Here is a 20,206-nt window from a genome sequence, read left to right as displayed (position 1 = left end):
CCCCCAGCTGAGGCGAGGCCCCCAGGGGGGTGAGGGCCGGGCCGTGACTGCAGGAGCTCCGTTTATAATTTGTATTAATTTTATCGTAATCGCATTAATATATTTTTTTGAAATTATTTAACGCTTCTTTCATAACATCGACAATTCATTAATTATGATTTGCCCGTTCATTTGGCTGTGTTTTCTCTTCTGTTGCTTCCTCTCGTTTAACATTGATCATGTTCCGCCCTGTTTCTCATCCCCTGCAATCAACTCCTCCATTGCAATCAGGCTGGGCACAGAGTAAGTCACTCCTTGGCTCTCGCTAACACCCCTGGGAAGGGAAATGCTCCTTCGTGTTCCTCCGTGCCGCTGGCACCTGGCTCCGATCAATTTAGGGGCTGCTGGCCAACCACCTTACACCCAAAATTCAGTGTTTTATGATTTTTCACCACTGCTTTAAGCTCCGGATCCGTGTGGTGATTCAACCCTGCAGTGCTGTTCGGTTGGTTTGGTTACTGTGATCAATGGGAGCTGAAATGGGGATGTTGGGGAAGTGTGGGGTGTGAGTGGCAGGATAATTTTATTAATCTTATTAAACATCAGATACATAACTGGTACTGCACACTGAAATCCTTCAGGCAGCAGTAAGACAATCTGTCTATTGCCACTTATTAATCCAAATCATTGTTACCCATTTGTTACTCATCAAAGACCATCAAAAATGTCATTTTTTTCCCTCCTGGTTTCATTTTGTATTGGTCACTCATTGATTGTAAAGCTCTTGTGTTGCATTACCAATGCTTTGAACCATCTGTCTCTAGATGGGTTTGATGGTGGCACTGAGATGTTCTTAATCTAAAAAAAACCCTAAACCAATCAAAAATACCACCCAAGCTCCCTCTGCCTTCTTGGGGATTGTTAGCCTGAAGGTAACTGCATGGCCTAAAAACCCATGAGGGGAAATAATCTTTAAAAATATAATTTCCTAGCCTAGTGATATTTGTTTCTAGAAATAAGTCTGGGCTGTGTCCTTTACAAACACATTTGGAGGGTGTCATTTTAGGAACTGCCTCACCAACATGAAGTGGAAGATAAAAATCTCTTTAATTTGGAGCCATTCTTTGAGTTCCTAGGGCTGAGTGTCTCCAGGCCCAGGGTTTTCCCAGAGCAGTGCCATAACGTTCCCTGCTTTACAAAGCTGCTCATGCCCTTTTTGCACAGTTAATTTGCCCTGTGTTGCTTGCATTTTTGCTTTATTTGCAGATTTAAAGCCTGTGCTGTTAAGCCATGGCCTTGCATCATCTCAGTCCTTGGTTTTGAAGCCTCCACTACATTTTTATTCTGGCATCTGAAACTGTAAATGTATAGAAGTGTTGGCAGTGGCCTGGATTGGCTTCTCTGCAGTGCCCTGTTTGTATTTTGTTGTTATTTTTTAGCCTTGTTCAGTTTTTCAGTGGTTTCTACCATGAGGACTCTGAACATGCTTCCTCTTCTGGTCAGCTATTAACACTTGCTGCAAATTTCCTGCTTTTAAAAAATATTTTGGGTTTGTTTTGTTTTTTTTTTTTTTAGTAAGGGGAAAGAAACTTGGATGAAGAGGTTTTTTAAGAAGTGGCTGCAGTTTAGCCAGGTCTGAGGGAGAAAAAACAGTGGGATGGTTTATGGCAGCTCCCAAATCTGTGTAAAATGCAGCAGGTAATGCAAGAGGAATGTGTTATCTTGCACTGCTGGCCTTCAGCAGCAAACCAAATAATTCTGTTTGTAAAGCCCCCTCTGCTCATGGCCTGGCAAAGCCCCAGGTGGAGCAAAATCCCATCCCCATCCCATCCTCACTGCAGCAGCTTTTGGGTCCAAATGCCAGGCTGGGGACACTGCAGGGGACACTGCAGTGCTGGCTGTGCCCTAAGCCCTGTGTGTCCCCTCTCTCTCTGTCCCTGTGTCCCCTCTGTCCCTGTGTGTCCCCTGTGTCCCTCAGTTGGTGCTGGTGCTGGGTGACCTGCACATCCCCCATCGCTGTAACAGCCTCCCGGCCAAGTTCAAGAAGCTGCTGGTGCCTGGCAAGATCCAGCACATCCTGTGCACAGGGAACCTCTGCACCAAGGACACCTATGACTACCTCAAGACCCTGGCTGGGGATGTTCATGTTGTCAGAGGGGACTTTGATGAGGTAATGTCTGGTTTTTTTGGGGTATCCTTTAAGTTTTTTACGTTTGGAGTTCATTCAAGTGATGGAATGAGTTCCTGAGCTCTCCACTTCTGGGTGGTGCAGGAGGGTTGGGTTTAAGTAGAAATCTGTCTAAACTGGGTTTGGTTTATTCTCTTTATTTTTAGAACCTGAATTATCCTGAGCAGAAAGTTGTGACTGTTGGACAGTTCAAAATTGGGCTGATTCATGGCCATCAGGTGATCCCCTGGGGTGACATGGCCAGCCTGGCACTGCTCCAGAGGCAGTTCGATGTGGACATCCTCATTTCAGGGCACACACACAAATTTGAGGCATTTGAACATGAAAATAAATTCTATATCAACCCAGGATCAGCTACAGGAGCCTACCATGCCTTAGAGAAGTAAGTGAATATTGGGGTTTTTTTTTTGTTTGGCTTTTTTTTGGTACAAAACTGAACTACAAACTCCTGAGGGTTAATATTTGTGATTTAAATGTCAGGGAGAGGATAGTTAGAGTTGTATAAATCACACAGCTGTACTTGCTCAATCTCCTGGACTAAAACATGAAATGCTCACAGCCTCACATCTCATGTGCTGTACTTAGAGAATTAATTCCCATTTTTCTTGAAGTGATTTCTGCTGAATATTGGTAAAACACTAAGGGGGTTATAGACACACAATCACTATGAATTTTTTCCTCTCTTTCCAGCAACATCATTCCTTCATTTGTGCTGATGGACATCCAGGCTTCTACAGTAGTTACATATGTCTATCAACTAATTGGAGATGATGTGAAGGTAGAAAGAATTGAGTACAAGAAATCCTAAAAAATGTTTTTGCTTGTGTGGTATTTTTACCATCTCCTTCTGAACTGCAAGTTCCAAAACTTGCTTCGCTCGTTTACAGCCCTGCACTGTCTCTAACAGCTCAACAATGTAACTTCTTGTCATGAATTTAAACAACCTTGTGTTTGCTTTTCTCTGTATGAATTGTAAAATATTCCATTAAGATAACTGTCTAAATACTGATCCTTAATGTAATAAACTCCACTTCATAGAAAAGCTGAGCCTGGTGAGGTGGTGTTGGGGAGGAATGCAGCAGTTGTGGTGGTTTGGGGTTCCCCTTCCCAGGGATGCTTGGACAGGGCTGGAACAGAGATTGGGGGCTCTGGGACCAGGCTGGGTTTGCTCCAGAATCCAGTTTCTGTTTAATTGTCTCAATTTAACATTCTCAGCTAAGTTCAAGGAGTAAAATGGCTTGATAGACTCTGAAAGGATTACAATTACCTTGTAATTTCACTGTAGAGTTTGAGTCTTTCTCTGACCAAAGCACTTTCAGATCTCCCTGTGCTTTCCTGAGTGATGATCTCATTCAATCCATACCCAGTGAGGAGAGGTTTTCCTTTATTTGTGGCTGCCATCTTACACTCCATTTCTTGTGCTCTTTGCTCCATGCACAGAGCTCTCAGTGATGGAATTCCATGTGACTCTTAAAGCTGCTGAAGATAAATCCGGGTTGTTCCAGGAGCAGCACCTTGTGGCTCCTCTGTTCCCACAGCTGCAGGGACCTGAATGTATTTAACAGCTCCCCTTTCTCACAACTGCTGTAACTTTCCTACAAAACAGATTTTTACCTTTTTCCTCCCCAGCAGAATGTTTAGGATGGGGGCAGTTCCCTTGGCCTTTGGATTATGATTTTTCCATCAGCTGGAACCCTGTGGAACTCTGTGCCCTGAGCTGACTGAGTAACTCATTTCTATTCAAAATAAATCTGCTTTGCCCTGGGTAAAAAGACATTTCAGGCTGGTGTCTCAAGAACCTCTGGCTAATTGCACTTCATGCAGTCAGAGCAAAGTTGAAAAGAAAACCTTGGCATGTGAAATTCAGGGAATTCCATTGACTGGAACATCAATTTATTGACAAACTCATAATTAAGAGGTTTATAGAATATTGTAAGGGGCCAAAATAGATGCATAAGTTTATTTCTTTTAAATTTACACTGTAAAGCTAAAATTGACACACAAGTTCATTTGTTTTGACTATAAGGCTGAAATTGATACATAAGTTTGTAAAGTTACACTTACAATTTGTCTACAAAGTATTTTACATGAACCACAGCCCCTATAGTTTTAGAAAAGTTTATCACAGTGGTGACAAAGTTGTTGCTGTGGGTGACATCTCAGAGAGGTCCTGACAGCAGCCTGAACACGGGGAAATCCAGAAGGAAAGGAAATAAACTTCACTCCTTCCCAAAGTTAAAGTGCTGAGTATGAACTGATGACTCCGAACAGGAAATTTTCTGTGAGTCTGAACTGTTTGTGTGGGGGTGGAGAATGGAGGAGAAGCAGCCTAGAAGAGCTGGAAAAACGTGGAGAGGTTGTGGATGCTCCTGGTGAAAGCTTTGGGGTTTTAGTCTGGTGTTCTCCTGAGCAGTACAAGAGTTGTGAATGCACAGCCCAACCTCCTGCCACGAGAGGGAGGAGGGAAAAGGGGAAATCTCAACCCAATTTATGGCACTTCCAGGACACAGGGCCCCTCTGATGCATTCAGGTACATCTGGAAGGTCAGAGAACAACATTAATAGGGCTGAGGAAAATGGGATGTGATGCAGGACACAGATGGGGTTCAGGTAAAATGAATTATTTGAATTAATGAAGGGGTAGTTTATTATATACAGTACATGCTACTAAAGTAGATCAGCTAAAAAGTATTTTTGCAAGAAGTTGGGTGAAAACCTTTAGAGAAAAAGGAGAAAATACTGCCTGAGGAGCAGAGATGGTTTGTTTTACCTGCAGAAGATGAGATGCTGGGACATCTGCCACAGCAGGGTTTCCACATTTCTTTTGATACTCTTGAATCAGGGCTGTTGCATCATCAAGGCTGTAAGAGGCAAAATTTGATCAACTTTGTCAAATTAAACTCTCTAAAAAGCCAACAATTTAGACAACAGAAGTAAAAAACCAAAGTATGATCCCATAGCTTTAAGTCAGATGGGCCCTGTCATTTCCCAGTAGAGAAAACAAGCCTGGCTTTTTCCTTGGGGCTGTTAATAAAATCCATCAATACAGAATTTCAATGTTTCTTGGTTCCTGTCCCTGTTTGAGTGTGGGATCAGTGCCCTGCAATCCCAGGGCTCTGAGTGTGCCCAGGAGTGAGAGGAGCCCCAGGTGCTCTGAGTCCCCAGGTGAGTGGGGCCCAGCCCAGCCCCCTTTGTGATTTCAGTGGAGCACAAAAAGGGCTTTTAGTTCCTGAAAACTTCATGGCAAAACCACCAATTCCCAGTTCTTCAGGACAGGCAGCTCGTTTATTTTTTTCTGAGTGTTTTTATTGCTGAAGCTGTGATTCTGTGCTGCCCCTAAGCTGGATTCACCTAAAGGTAAGGTCAAGGTTTTGATTATTTCACTCTGGTTCTTCTATTTTAACTGCATTTGATCTGCTGCTAGTCCAGGCTTAACAATCTGTTACTTGGTCTTGAATGGCTGTAAAACTCTGTCCTAATGAGGTGAAATTTATTTCTTTATTAACTTAGCAATACTTAAAAATCCATGGAGACTAAGTATTAGAAAACCTCCATGACTTCAAACAAAGGAAAATTATATAATAATGAGATTTAATTCCTGTAATTGCTACCAGTTACAGCTGGTTATTTACCATTTATTAACTTACCAGTTGTTTTTGGCAAAATAATCCACCAGCTCTTTTATTCTGTGGGTGTTTATCAGGTGTTGCTTTAGGAGTGGATAATATTTGGTTTTCCAGAACTGTTCATAGAGCTTCTCATTGATGATACTCTCCAAAACCAAAGAGCTGATCTGTAGATTTAAGTGTTAGTAATGAAAAGTGTTACTATTTTAGACAAAAGAGATTTTACTTTTGAATGGAAAGAGCTCATAGTTTTCATATTGGACTCTATAGAGAATAGGTTTTTTTTTTAACATTTTATTTAAGTGCTGTGAAATGGCAAATTTTATGAAAACTGCTCCCAGATTCAGAGAGGGAAGTGAGTTAAACTTGGCCATGGGGAGGCAGCTCAAGGCAAGGCAAAAGTGCAGTTTCCTAAACCCTTTGGCCTTTTAGCCTCAAATATTTATTCAGGAAAAACAAGGTAGTTCTGCTGCTCTCCAAACAGGGACAGCCCAGAATGTGGCACTGGGTATGTACAAAAAGTTTCTCAGCTGCACAACATAAGTAAAAATGCCTTTTGCAAGTATTCTACATTTTTTGAGCATTCAAAGTCAAGTAAGGCTGGGCAAGATCAGAGGAGAGAGAAGAGAAGGTTCTGTGAACACTTTTCTATCAAAAAACCTCCAAGTCAAAGGGAAGTGAAGTAAATTTGATTTATTCACCTGGGAAGCAAATGCCACCAGTTCTCCAGTGTCCATGTGTTCATCCAATTGCTGCAGCACAGTTTCTTTCTTACAGGTTGATAACAAACCCTTGTGAAAATAAGTTACAAACATTATTATTCTGAGATTGATTAAAGCAGGAACACTCCCTTCAGAACAGATATTTGATTTATTCAGAAATCTTTTGAGATTCTAGGTGCAAATACAGAATGATCAAACCAGGATCTGTGTGCTTGGACTGAAAGTGTTGCTTTGAACTCTCTCAAGTGGTGTTTTGCTGTAGCTGTCAGAGGATTTTCTGACTCATTGCTAGCAGGTTGTGTCTTACACTTCAGCTGTGATTTGGGGAAACCTTTCTGAGAGGAACTTTTAATGCCTGGAAGTCAAAGAGTTTCAGGTGCCTTTACTGGTCCCAGTTTGCTGGTGGCACATATGGGAAGAGCCTCTAATGCTTCACCTGGGAGAACAATGCAGGGCAGAAATTAATGGAAACAAATGAGAAAAGCAGGGAAAATGTCAAGGTTTCTATCAGAGCTGGTATCAAACATATCAAACATCTTCCCTGGAAGTCAGGAGCTTTCAACTCAACACCCTTCCAAAGTAGGATTCAGTGCTTTCCTCACCATCTGCTCTGGCTTGGGTTTTACTGGGTTTTTTCCCCCCATGTGCTTTATGGGTGGGATCTCATAAAAACATCCTCAAATTCTCTAAAGGCAAAGTCAGATGACAAAGCCACTGGGGATGACTGAAGTTTTAAAGGAAAAAGGAGGCAGTGTTCACATGATCCCTTTAGAAGCCTTTGAGGGTGGCAGATGTCGAGCATTTATCAGCAGGGATGTGTTGAAGTTAACTGGAATTCACCTCTGACTGCTCTGGTGAGCAGGACATGCTTGAGGACATTTCCCTTGCAGAGACAGGACACAAAACTTCTGATTTACCTGAATTTGCTGCTCTCTCTTCTCAGAGTGAGGAATGACCAAGAGGCAGCCCAGGGCAAAAGCTGGGAGGTCCAGCTGGGTGTATTGTTTAGCAATTCCAACGATATCCAGGTCAGCCAGGACAGGACACCTTCAGGGGATCAGGAGGGAAGATCTCAGGGCAGTTCTGCTCAGTGCTGTCAGCAAAACTGCTCTGAGATTTGGAAGTCAGGTAGGACAACACATTTCTGCCTCACATTAATGCCAGAAATGGCCAAGCAAGTTGAACTTTCACTGAATACAAACCCATGGGGATTTTCTAAAACCCCAAATCACACCTCCAGTTTCTCTTTCTAAGCAGCCCATTTTGAGGGCAGTTGTTGGTCACCTGCCCAGAGCAGAGCTTTGGCACAGATGTGTGTGCACAGCAGTGCAGGATCCCTCTCCAGATAACCTTCAGGGTCCCTCCCAACCCAAACCCAATTTATTTCCCAGCTAACTTTGGTTCAAGTCGGGCTCTCTGAGCTCTGGTGGGTGTTTAGAGCAAGTCAGAGCATTGAGGTACTGAAATAAGGGAACAATGGGCAGGGCTGGGGCCTCACCTGAGCAGGAGCACAAAGCCCTCCCTGCACTCCTGCAGCTGCCTGGGACTCGGTGGGCACGAGGCTGAGAGAGAGAGAAACACAACAAGGGGGAGTAAATCTACAACCAGGTTACTCCAGGAGCAGGGCAGGGAGAGCAGCCCTACCTGTGAGGAAGGGGGACAGGACCACGCTGCGCCAGGCTCGGCTGAAGCTGGGAATCTGAGGGCAACAAAGTTTATTTTTTTAAGTTACAGCCAAAACCAGGGGTAACCAAATGTGTTACAAACACAGACACCCTGCCCCACTGCACCTGGAGGAAACCTGTCAATATTCCTTTTTATTTATCCTGAGTTATTCCCTAACATTGCTTTCCTTAGCTCAGAGTCTAAGATTTAGGAATATTCTGAATATATATGTATATATTCAATCCAGTGTTTACTGATATATTGCACTGTCATAGGAATAACAGCAATTCAAAAAGAATCTTTTCATGGCTGACACACAAACACTCCAAATTCCTGTGAAGTGAAGAAAAAGATGAGGAGCCAGAAAATATTTGCTTACCTCCCATAATGAAGGAATCCCAGTGATTGCAACCAAAACTCTTCTTAGATACTGAATCTGGAAGAAAAAAATATTCAAGTCCCTTGGTGTTTCTGAAGATTTGGCAATAATGTACAAAAAACTGTACATTATTGCCAAATTTAGCTTGTTTTGTCTGCAGCATGCAAACTTAGATTTTTTCAAGGTACCTCTGTTCCTTTGACACCCATGGAAATTTGCTTTGTAGTTTAGTAAATTAAATTATCAACCACACTGCCAGGTACATCTGTTACCTCCTCAGGCTGCAGCAACTTTACATAATATTTGACAGTCACAGGCAATTAGGATTCTGAATGGCAACAATCAGGATTTCCATCATCATAAATACATTTTAGGGCTCATGTGTGTATGTCCACACATGGAAATACATGTGCACACAGGAATGTGCCTATTATGTTATAAATTGATAATAATACGAAGAAAATTTTCAATTTATTACTAGAGGATTTATTCTGAAAGGCTTTTAAAAAAAATCAAAGTATAACAATTTAAGATCAAAATTCAAATTCCTCAAATCTTCACCAGTTCAGTATCTCAGAGCTGACAGTAACTATGGTTTATAGTTTCTGTATCTACCCTGCAAATCACTGGATAAACCCAACCTTTTTCTCCCCTTGCTGCAGGATTTTATCCTTAAAAAATTCCTTACCATGTTGAAGCCCAGGAGTTTCTGTAGGAGGCCATTCCAGAGCTGGGGATCATAGACTTGGTATTCCAAACTCAGCTCTGTCACCAGTCTCACAGCCTGAAGGGGAGCAAGGACATGCTGCATTTTAACAGAAATTCATCATCCTCAAACCTTCCCAAGCCACTTCCAAAATTATTGCACACATGGGAGGAACAAAACCTAAACCATCTAAATGTGGTATTTTATTCTCTAATTGTAGAAAGGGTAAAGCTTTTATCTGTCATTTCCAGAGTACATTGAAGAAAAATGTTTAGAAAAGGCTGTGCTTTGCAGAGAGGTATAAATTCACAGAGTGTGTAACAAAATTTACAAAAGATTTAAAAATCCTACCTTGGGTTCATGACTGTGGTTCTTCCACAGCCCTTTAATCATGCCTTCCTTAGGGCTCTTGTGGAATGATTCATAAGTGTATGGAATATTCAAGATCTCAAACTCTGCCAGATAAATGCAGCACTTCAGAAAATACCTGTGAAAATAACCCCACCCAAAGCAGGAGTTAAGTGATGTTTATATTTTAATCCACGTATCCAAGCTCAGGATAACACTGAAAAGTGTCCTTTAATATGTAAAAAATTCCTCTTACTTGACTTTCTCAATGGGTTTCTTGAAGAGTGATTCCACAGTGTTGGTGTCTGCCAGGTAGAGCAAACACCTGAAGGCTCTGGTCCTGTGAGCAAAGGTCAGCTGGGTGTCACCAAAGGGCTGAGGGGGAAAACACAGTCCCAAAGTCACAACCACTGCCTGAACAGCTGGAAAAGATCATCCAGGTGCATAAAACCATCTAGTTTTCTAGATTTCAGATTATTAATACATGCAAGAAAAGTATTTGTGATTATTATAGCACAAATATTTGTATTATATACAAAATATTTGTGATTATTGTAGCACAAATGTAATTAGGTGTGGGAAAGCTGGAGGTTAAGGGTCTGCTGAAACAATTTTACCACTCTGCTTTCATTCCACCCAAAGTGAGCCAATGTCTTACAGCAGCTTAAGGGACACTCTAGCAAATGTTTCATGGAGTTGTTTCAGATAATATCAGCAATAGGTTTAGAAAATCCAGAGTTCAAGGGCTGCTCTTGGGAGTTAATAGCAAAATTCAATGAAAATCAGTTTTAAGCAAAGGTTGGTGAAGGGAGGAAAACACAGCTCAAACAAATCACAACCCATCCAAAACACAGAGGCAAAGGCCAGAAGTTGAAGCTCTTGCAGTAAAGCAGACAGCATTTGATTTTAATAAGAGATAAAAAGCTAAAACAAGAATTTAGCCACTCACAGATGTGTCAGATGTTGTAATTGCAAAAAGCATTCGTGAACTGTAATCCATAGGGCGAGACTGGAGCAGGTAAATAACCCTAAAAAATGGATTTGTTTTTAATGCAGGAACAGCTACTGAAATACAGCACATCAACTGTCCCTTAAATGTGAATATTTCACTGTCAAAAAGAGAGCAAGGATATGAAAAAGGAGGGGAAAACCTCCAAAAAGCTACTCTTAAAAACTTTTATCTGTAAGTTATTGTCAGTGGGGTTTTGTGGTATAAATAAATATTGGATGATTCAAAAGTGATGTCAGCAGAAAGTAAAAATAAGAACAGTGAGCTCTGAATCACACATCCACTGTTAGGTTTCTTGAAAAGGTCATTTTTAACTGGTTAGTTAAAAATAATTCACCATATTACAGGTAAGAGAACACACACACCTTCGGAGCTCTTCGTCCTCCTGCACATCTCCAAAGATTTCTTGGGTTTTCTTTAAAAAGAAATGAAAATTTAGATGAGTTTTCCACATTGTTTGGATAAACAGCTGGGTCATATCCCTGCTTACAGCAGTGTTTGATGAGGCTGATGTATTTACAGCTGCCTTCCCCTTCAGGCTGGCTGCACTGAAGGGAAGGTTTGAATTTACACAGAAGGAAAAACATTTCAAATCCTTCTCACCACAGACGCTGCTGTGCTATTTTAGAGAAGTACTGAAATCTGAAATGCATTCATGAGTACTACAGGCAGTTTGTACAGAATAACCTCAGGTTTTTTTGAACAAGTGGAGGGGAAAAAGCCCATATTTTATATAATTATATTTTCTATAATTTATATAATCCAACCCCAAAGTTTCTTACCCCTGGGGGTGGTGTGCTTGGACACAGCCATTTGGCCAGCAGCTTGTCACAAATTTTGTTCATATCCAAGTTGTTAATCTCAGCAATCTCCTTGGCTGCCACGTGGATATCTGCAGGAAAAGGTGCAGAAAATGTTATTTCCAAATCAGAGTTGGGGTTTTTTAAAGAGCTTCTCTTTGCTCAAACTCACCTGGGTAATCCCTGCCAGCTGGATTTTGGAACCTCTGGTCTATGCTGTGGTGCTCATACAGTAAAACAATCAGATTTGCTGGTTTCCCAATGGATTTTAGATGCTCCCCAGTGTTCAAGTTATTTGTTATCAGGACGTTTTCTGTTGCTGCTCTCTTATACTGCAAGTGTAAGTTCCTCTGGAGGACTTCTGCTTTCTCATGTGGCTCATCCTTTAAGAAAACACCAGAGTTTTACATTAAAAAGCCTCTTTTACTCAAAAGCACAAGAAAAATCATCTTTTTACAGACTGGACAGCAGGATCTGCTCTTCAGAGGTGCCCCCACACCTGTACCCACAGGTGTTTTTTCTGCAGACAGAGAGGATTAACCACATTGCTCTAGCTAGGAAAGGTATTTTGAAAAAAAAATGCAAAGCTATGTTGTGAAAGAGCCAAATAAAATATGTACAAGTAGGTAAAATAAAGAGATTTTGAGGTAAAATGTAGAACAAAAAAGAATAATAAAACTTTTGGCTCCTCAAATTTCAGTTTAATTTTGGCATAATTCTCTCTGATCATGAGACTTTGTACAGAGATTTATTTAGAGTTCTTTGTGCTGCAACAACTCCACAGGAAGTTTGAGATTTATAATCAAAGCTGAGATTCTTATTCACCTTTCCCTGTGAAAGAAAACCATGTGAAAATAAACCTGAGCATCAAGTCAAAGCAGATTCTCTTTATATCTAACCCTGCAAACAGCTAAAGAGTCTTGGAGCTGTAAGCAAAAATTAATAATGTTATTGATCAAAGCTGGATCACATTCCACCTCATTCTCCTGCAGCAAGAAAAATGCACACAACAGGAGAAGGAACAAATTATTCTTCCCTAAAACTGCTCAGTTTTTGTCCAAGCTCCAAGAACACTCAGCCTGATTTTTGCAGGAGAATGTTCCAGGACAGAGGAAATTCTTCTGGGGGTCACTTCCCCAAAAGTATTTCCTAAATCAGGGTTGGTTGTGGTTCAATTTACATACCAGTGCCCAAACCACCAAAAATTTAAATACAAACATAAATATTTTGTGATTTTTGTAATGACTTCACAACAATCTGGCAAGCAGTTCCCATTACCTTAGCTGTAGTGCTCTTCAGCCACTTCTCAGCCAGGTAGAGACAGAATTTCAGTGCCTGGACATGGTCAGGACCTTTTTAATGATTAAAAAAAAAGGAAGGGAAAGAAGTAAATAAATTAAGTTTTCATTAATCATTCTTACACTATATACTATATCCATTTTATTTTGAAGAATTAAAAAAAAATAGCAGCTATTTAAAATATTAGGGAAACTTTTGTGTCTAAAGAGCAAAAAGATGTAATTTATTTGGATTCAAGTAGCAGAGAAAGTGATTAAATTGGGCTGAAATATTGACTCTTGGTAGAAAAACTTGTCAGAAGATGGTGTGAACGTGGAGAAACTTCTGGCAGGACAACAGGGCCAGGCTGGATGGGGCTTGGAGCAACCTGGTCTAGTGAAGGTGGAAGGACCTTAAAGCCTTTCTGTGATTCTATAAAAAGAGGAGGGGAAAGGATTTGATGGTGATGCTGTGACATCAAATGGGTGTTTTTCCAACCTATTGCTCCAGACTGGATGCAGGAGATGAATTCATTTTCATTCTCCAGCTTTGCTGGAGGGTTTGGTTGGGGTTTGCTTTGCTGGTGTTATTCAGATCAGTGAACAAATGTTTGCTCCCACCTCACTCTGCTTGTCCCAAGCCTCTCAATCCTTCCCCATCCCATTTGCCACTGACCTGTGGGGAATTCCTGGGCAATCTTGTGAGCCATGGCCACAGCCCACTCTGGATTGACTATGGCCAGCAGGTAGGACTGAAGGGCCTGCACAGTTTTCATGGTTTCCTTGTTAACAATGGAGGTGCAGCCACTGCTTCTCATTTCGAATATTTTTGGTTTCAGTTTTTTTTCAAAGACATGTCGAACTGCAGACATGTGGAAGGTATCCAGGGAAACCTGGAAAAGTGGAAAAGTAGATGGGAATTGTCAGAACTTCTACAGTGAGGCCAACATCATGCAAAAGAAAAATAGAAACTTCTTTTTTGGGGGTGTGGGGGAATAATATTGAAATCACTTCCTTCAAGCTGTTACTGTACCTTCATTAGTTTGGAAATCAGCAGAAGGGTTGGGAAGGTTTCCTCACTGAGCTCTGCAGCTGAAAAGGAAAAGTTGCCTGTGAGAGTCTCACAATCCACTGGCAGCTTTCTCTGAAGCACTTGGAGTTTATTGGTGGATGGGGACCTCCATTGGGAGAGAAAGGATCTGATCCTCATTATCCCCTCTGGGCTGGGAGTGGGATATGGGGATAAATTTTAGAGGTCCCAGGAAAGAATCTGAGGACAAACCCTGCCCTGTATTTATCATCTTAGCTCCTCTGGGCAGCAATTTGGGAGCACAAGAAGTGCTTTCAGGAGCAGTTGGGATGAAAACTGCATTAATGAAGAATTAGAGTTCATATACAACATAAACTGGGGCACTTTGAAGGTCAGAGAGAGCAGAGAAAGGGAATTTGAGATCCTGAACTTACAGATAATGTTCCAGAAACACTGGGCAGTCCTGAAGAACAGCAGGTGAAAGGGCAGCCTGGTGTGAGCAGCTGGAGACAAGGGAATCATCTGCTCCAAAATATATTGGTGTTCCAGGTCCACTGGAGGAGAAATCCTGGTGTAAGACTTCAGATGTTTGAGGAGGCTCAAAGCCTAGGGGAAAAAAAAATATAAATCACTGAGAAATTACCAGAAATCACTTTTTAAAGGTTATTTTCTGAGGGACAGATGTGTACATGGAATAATTAATTTAATTTCAACAGTGCTGAATAGCTCCATCAATAAACAGACAAAGCAGGATTGAGGTGTCATTAGCAAGGTCACACATCTGGAACATCTGCACACACCTGGCTCAGCTGGATGCTGGTGTTCTTCTCATCAGCACTTTGGATCACTCTCAGGACAATTTCCAGTGTTTCATAGTCATAAGGATCCAGCTGTTCAAAAGAACCATCTGTTTTATAAGCTCTTACCTGATTTGTTTTTATAAAACACACAAGTATGTTGATTTTTTCCCCAATTTTAATACCAATTACTGTTTCTTCATTGTTATGTTGATACAAGCATCATGACATAAATCTCTAAAACCCTTTCCTAAATCCTAAAAAAAGACATCAGGATTTTGCAGAAGGACCAAACAATAAGTGCTGGAAACAAAATAAACTCCAAAAAACTCACCCCACAAAAACCCCAACCCTCCAAAATACAAAATCCAACTCCAACCAAACAAAACCACCCCCAGCATATAATTTTTAGTCCCCACCTATTTTTTATGTAGAACTCTTCCAGTGTACTTAGAAATGACTTTTTTGTTTGATTTTCTGGCTGGTCAGTTTTTAAGGGAAGTGGGGATGAAAGACTCCTGCCTCTCTTTGGAAAAAATTAGGAAAGTGGCTGTCATTTCTTTTGTAGAGAAGCAAAAACCTGAATTTTAACATTTACAAGCATTAAGAAAATTTGGAAAAAACACAATCTTTTCATTTTCTGTGGAATTATTCCTCTGTCATTCAAGTGACATGCAGCAATTATTGGATGTAGATTCCAGGGATGTGGCTGTGCTGTTTTTATGTTTTATTTTATATTTTTTTACCTTGTACAATATTCCACTGAGGCTCATGACCAGGTTTTTGGTGCTGTTCAGCAGAGGGATTATTTTTAGTGCTCTAGCCAGTAATGTGGAATGAGGTTGCCTCTCACTGCTTTCTGCAGAGTCATCCTCAACATCATTTGTGTTGGAATTCTGGAGCAGAAGGGTTTCAATGCAGAGCTGCAGTGCAGCATCACTGTCCAGCATGAAAGTGCTAGGAGAGAACAGAATGTGATTTTCTCTGGGAGCTTTGGTGTCATTAAGGAGCTTCTTTCCTTAGATATAAATTAATCCAAGGCAGGATGTATTCTGAATAGCTTTTTTTTTTTTTTAAGAAGAGTTTGCATTTTATAATTATTAGGATTTATTTAAAGCAAAAGAGATTTCAGTGGCCATGGTTGTTTTTATAGCAATAGATTCCACGGAATCAGTACCTGCAGTAATTCAAGATGAGAGCTGTGTCCACTTCTGGGTTCTGTACCAGCACTCTAATGAGCTCTTTCTTCCTTACTGGTGGCTGCCTAAACACAGTCTCAAAAGAAATCTGCAGATAAAACCACATTCATCTGCTCAAGAGAGGCTTTTAGACAATATCAAAACTAATTCCTCATACAGTGAAGCTTTGACTTCTTTTAGTTTCAACCCAGACACTGTCAGAGCAGCAGGAAAAAGCAGTGGGTTTGCTGATTATCCCCTGCTTCAAACAATACTCAAGAACTTCAATTTTCTTTTTCAGCCCCCTCAATTATTGCATTTCCATTTTTGATGTTTATTTATGCAGACAAGCAGAATGAAAAATCAAAAACAAAACCCCAACTTTGCTTACATTTGAATGGGAAATCTGCCTAAAAACTCACACACATCCCAAACTATATTGATATTATTAACTTATTAGTCAACAAAACCCTAAAATAAGTAAATAAATAAAAACTTACACCAAATTTACCAAGCTGGATGCCCCATTCTGCATCAATAACCAATTCCTGGAATTTTCTCTTTTCTTCTGCTTCACAATATTGGTCAGCAAGCTCTGCTCCCACCAGAGCTACTGCCTAGAAGGAAGCAGAAAGTGAAGAGAAGTCTAAGAAATAATTTGAAAATTGGGAATCCTGAGGTCTAAATCCTTAAAGGAACTTCAAACAATTAATAAATGATCACACAACTGTGTAAAATGCAAACAAACCTCAGAGAAGGTGTCAGGACTACCCCATCTCCTGAGCTGGCAGCTCAAAGCTGCTTTAAATTTTACTTTAAAATATTTTCCTAACATTGTAGAAAGTAATACAAAAGGTACTTTTTAGGCATTTTCTCAGAATTTGCAGTACTCTCCCTCCCCATTTCTTTACTTCCCATCTTCCTTCATATTTTAATATTCACTCATTCCATTCTTGAGAGCTGCTGCCAGAGAACAACTTAACCAAAATATAACATAGATATCAATTATGATGGCACCTGAAATAAATAATTTCAAGCTTTGAAATAAGTCATGATGAGGTTGAAAATCATTAATATTGACAGCAACTTCCCACTGTGGTACAGAGGCAGCTCTTCCCCCAGGGCCCTAAAGGAAGGATCTCTTGAACATTCTCTGTTTGCTGAAGAAACTCAAGGCCTTGGGAATTTACCAAAACTTTTCTGTAATTCTGCCAGGAGTTGTTTATGACCTCCCACAGCTTATGGAACATTTCTTCCTTGGGTAAAACGGTGCAATAGCCCAGGGCCAAGTTCTGATCGATGACACGAGAGTTGAACACCTGTGGGTTGGAAAAAAAATGATAAACTTTAGGAATTTATTTAATTTCTTCAATAGGTCTCTGTATCAGGTGCAACACAGGAAAAATACTCCAGAATTTAGACAAGTATTGGGTCCTTAAGTCAGGGAGGAAAAAGAATAAAAATGCATTTCAGGATTTAAAATTTAACATCTGAATATCCTGAAACCAGTCTGAAAGTGACTTCCCTTAGCCTAAGCTGCCTTACAAGATGGTAAATGTCAGGTTTTGCACAGAGCTTTTTAAAACCTCCCCCTACCTAGGAAAACTATCAATCTAAAACAAATCCAGGATTTGAAATGAGACAGAGAATACCTACAGATCCTAAAGGCCATTACAGTCATTTGGGACCCTAAAGGATCCCCCAAAGGTGAGAGGCTCCCACTGTCCAGAACCTTCCAAGCAGAGCAAATTGAGCAGGAAAAGCCCCAAAGGGGCTCAAAGACTCTTTGGAAAAGGCTGTTCAGGGAGGTGGCTGAGACACCCCTGCTGAAGGAGTTTCAAGATGTGGAGCTCAGGACAGCTTTGGGGTGGGCTTGGCTTCAGGTGAAGGGTTGGGCTCCATGATCTCGAGGGTCTTTTCCAACTGAAACAATTCCATGTGGCTGCCAGGCAGAGCAGAATTGGTTGCCTCACATTTCCAGGGGATTTTTACCTTGTGCAGTAAGTTCAGGACAGAAGTTTTGATCACTGAACTGCTCCTCTCCTTCATAGCTATGAGGAAACTTCTGGTTTCAGTGAGTAGCAGGTCACTGTCATGTGGCTGTTATGAAGAAAACAGCACCTAATTAAAACTAAATTCCAAATCTTCAACTTCTTGTCATTTACAGCATAGTAGGAGGTGCTATAGTAATTGCATTTTCAGATTTAAGGCCTTACAAAGATTTATTCTAGATAGAAAAGGATTTCTGTTTTCCAAGTACTTTTGAATTGAGGAATGTTTCTTGAATATTCTACTTGTGACTTTTCCCATACTAAAACAACATGAAAGAACAGAGTAAATCATTATTAGCACTCATTCTAGTCTCTGCAGCAAGGTCAGGAATAAAAGCTCAGCTCTGAACACACTTTGCAAAGGGAGGGGATAATGAAAAACAGGGAAGAAACCACCAGCTCCTTTCACAAACTGACTCAACATCTGATCAGGTGGTGCTAATAAAAGGTCATGGTGAGATCCTTAGTGATTTAATTCTCTAAATGCTTAGACAACTATTCCAAACTTGCCAAAAGTCACCTTTTGACTTGGGGACAGCTCCATGGTGTTTGAAATGCCGTGCTGGAGGCAGGAGCCAAAGGCACAGACTGTGAGCTGCAGGGCCAGCTGGAACTGGCTGCACTCCAGCAGGTTCTGCACTGCTGCAGAGAAGGGAGATCCAACAGGCAGCAGGAAGTTGTGTCCTGTAAAATATTTCAAAAACAACCCCAGAAAGTAATTATGAAGCATATTGTTCTTGTAGTTCATATCAGAGCAGTTTCTCTTTTTCTTCATTAAAGTTATGACTCAGGGTTTGCCTTAGTTCTCTTTAAAACCTAAAATTCTCAGGGCTTTTCATTTAATACAGATTCTCATTTTGAGCCAAAATCCACAAATTTTTGACCAGAAGTTGTCTTCTTGGACAGGCCTTGATGATCCTCACTCAGAGTGGTAGAACTGTCCTGAAGTACAGGTTTTGAGATGCTCAAAAATGGAATGGTGGCAATTAGCACCCAAACTGGTGAATTCTGTGCTGAACCAAACCACCCCCTATAATATGGCTTTAAGTGGAACATTTAGGCACCTGTAAAACCCCCTATGAGTCAGTCATGCTTGTGTAGGGTGAATTTAAACCTCATGTTTTCCACTGGTCTCTTTAGACTTTCATTGTGGAGGATCTGCCCTCATGCCCCTGGAACTGGGTGATTTTTAAGGTCCTTTGCCACCCAAGCAGGGTGTGATACCTTCCATGAATGTTCTGTGTGCCAGGCTTTGGGACTCCAGGGGGTACAGCTTGTCCTCTGAAAGACAGAAAATGCTCATCAGGAATCAGCAGCACGCCAGGAACTCAGCACCACCAGTAAGTCTGGGAGAACCTCAAAAATACCACAGGACAGGATATAAAATGGAGATATGTGAACCCCAAGAGCCATTGATGCTATTTTAAACTGTGCCTGCTCAGAATTTATTTTTTAGGGGGGAATATCTTTCAGACTCACACAGGAATCCAACAGTTTTCAGTAACTACTTTGTGTGTGAATCCTTTGCATGAGACAGTCAATATTAAACTCTTCATCTGTGGAAATAGGAACCAAACCCAAAATTATCTTTCCATTCTACACCCTCTGATGGGTATTTCTACCATGAGTTTGTCTAACTGAGGTGATAATTTCCACACATGAGCTGAATTATTTATATTTCTAGATAAAAATCAGATTTTCTATCGTGTCAATGTTGAGGAGAACAAGCTTACCACAGATAGGCAGAAGAGCAGAAATGAGTTCATATGCAACTGGAAGAGATGTCTGAGGATCCAGGACTATCCCATCTTCTTTAAAGAAATCATCAAAAGTCCACTCTTTGTAAGGATCTTTATCCCCTCCAGAAGATGTTGTCTAAGTAAGAACATTGTCAAAAGTACACACAATAAAAGGCAGAGTTAATGAGCCCACTAACAGGTTTCTGGTTTGGAATACAGGAATAGAACATGATGTTCTATTTGAAAGTAGTAATTCTGTTCACTGGCCAATGGCAAAAAATCCATTTCCTACCTAGAGTGGCCACATTTGTCTTTCACGTTGCAGCTGTTTAGTTGTAAAGCCAAAATGTACTCTTATTCAATTTAATGGAGGCTTTCATCAACATTCTTGGCCAAATATTATAAGCAAACATTCTGCAAATGGGCCATTTTCTAGAAAAATAATATTTTGTGGATAAACAAGCCCAGCCACTCTGCTCTACTCCACTCCAGCTGTAAGAGCCCATTCATTTCAAGTAGCCTAAAGCACTGCTTGACCTAAACAGAAAACAAAGCTGCAATTCAAGAACTTGATCATCTTAAAGTTTTACAGAACTCTTGGGAAAGCTTTCACATAGTACATTCATTTAAAAGCCAAACCCTCCCTGCCATACTTTCGAGCCAGCTCTCTGCCAGTCCTGCAGAAACTGTTGGATAAAATCCCTATTTTCAGC

The 20,206-nt window shown here is 40.8% G+C and overlaps 2 protein-coding genes across 2 annotated transcripts in view; one reads left to right on the top strand and one right to left on the bottom strand.

The window, feature by feature from the left end:
• Window positions 1-65: 65 nt before the first annotated feature.
• VPS29 (VPS29 retromer complex component) lies at window positions 66-3,932 on the top strand. Its single transcript, XM_031059516.1, is given in 5 exon segments — window positions 66-263; window positions 266-282; window positions 1,958-2,149; window positions 2,314-2,549; window positions 2,858-3,932. Coding segments are annotated over 5 exon segments (672 nt in total). The 5' UTR covers window positions 66-154; the 3' UTR covers window positions 2,976-3,932.
• A 181-nt stretch (window positions 3,933-4,113) lies between these two features.
• Window positions 4,114-20,206, bottom strand: part of KNTC1 (kinetochore associated 1) — a 32,266-nt gene continuing 16,173 nt past the window's right edge. The window contains exons 38-65 of the mRNA XM_014308233.2: window positions 19,488-19,629; window positions 18,979-19,035; window positions 18,275-18,438; window positions 17,696-17,803; window positions 16,894-17,022; window positions 16,204-16,320; window positions 15,703-15,812; window positions 15,272-15,482; window positions 14,529-14,618; window positions 14,163-14,334; window positions 13,732-13,790; window positions 13,375-13,591; window positions 12,700-12,773; window positions 11,594-11,804; window positions 11,404-11,513; window positions 10,987-11,036; window positions 10,562-10,640; window positions 9,869-9,987; window positions 9,616-9,751; window positions 9,247-9,342; window positions 8,559-8,615; window positions 8,159-8,213; window positions 8,013-8,076; window positions 7,432-7,561; window positions 6,494-6,583; window positions 5,814-5,959; window positions 4,937-5,027; window positions 4,114-4,703 (exon numbers count right to left, since the gene is read on the bottom strand). Coding sequence (XP_014163708.1) covers window positions 4,656-4,703; window positions 4,937-5,027; window positions 5,814-5,959; window positions 6,494-6,583; window positions 7,432-7,561; window positions 8,013-8,076; window positions 8,159-8,213; window positions 8,559-8,615; window positions 9,247-9,342; window positions 9,616-9,751; window positions 9,869-9,987; window positions 10,562-10,640; window positions 10,987-11,036; window positions 11,404-11,513; window positions 11,594-11,804; window positions 12,700-12,773; window positions 13,375-13,591; window positions 13,732-13,790; window positions 14,163-14,334; window positions 14,529-14,618; window positions 15,272-15,482; window positions 15,703-15,812; window positions 16,204-16,320; window positions 16,894-17,022; window positions 17,696-17,803; window positions 18,275-18,438; window positions 18,979-19,035; window positions 19,488-19,629 — 3,132 coding nt within the window. The 3' untranslated portion in view covers window positions 4,114-4,655. The remainder of the gene's footprint in view (window positions 4,704-4,936; window positions 5,028-5,813; window positions 5,960-6,493; window positions 6,584-7,431; window positions 7,562-8,012; window positions 8,077-8,158; window positions 8,214-8,558; window positions 8,616-9,246; window positions 9,343-9,615; window positions 9,752-9,868; window positions 9,988-10,561; window positions 10,641-10,986; window positions 11,037-11,403; window positions 11,514-11,593; window positions 11,805-12,699; window positions 12,774-13,374; window positions 13,592-13,731; window positions 13,791-14,162; window positions 14,335-14,528; window positions 14,619-15,271; window positions 15,483-15,702; window positions 15,813-16,203; window positions 16,321-16,893; window positions 17,023-17,695; window positions 17,804-18,274; window positions 18,439-18,978; window positions 19,036-19,487; window positions 19,630-20,206) is intronic.

This window comes from Geospiza fortis, unplaced genomic scaffold, assembly GCF_000277835.1.
Source record: "Geospiza fortis unplaced genomic scaffold, GeoFor_1.0 scaffold145, whole genome shotgun sequence".
Lineage (NCBI taxonomy): Eukaryota > Metazoa > Chordata > Aves > Passeriformes > Thraupidae > Geospiza > Geospiza fortis.
The sequence above is the reverse complement of the archived record's forward strand: the minus strand, read 5'-3'. Positions and strand labels throughout refer to the sequence as shown.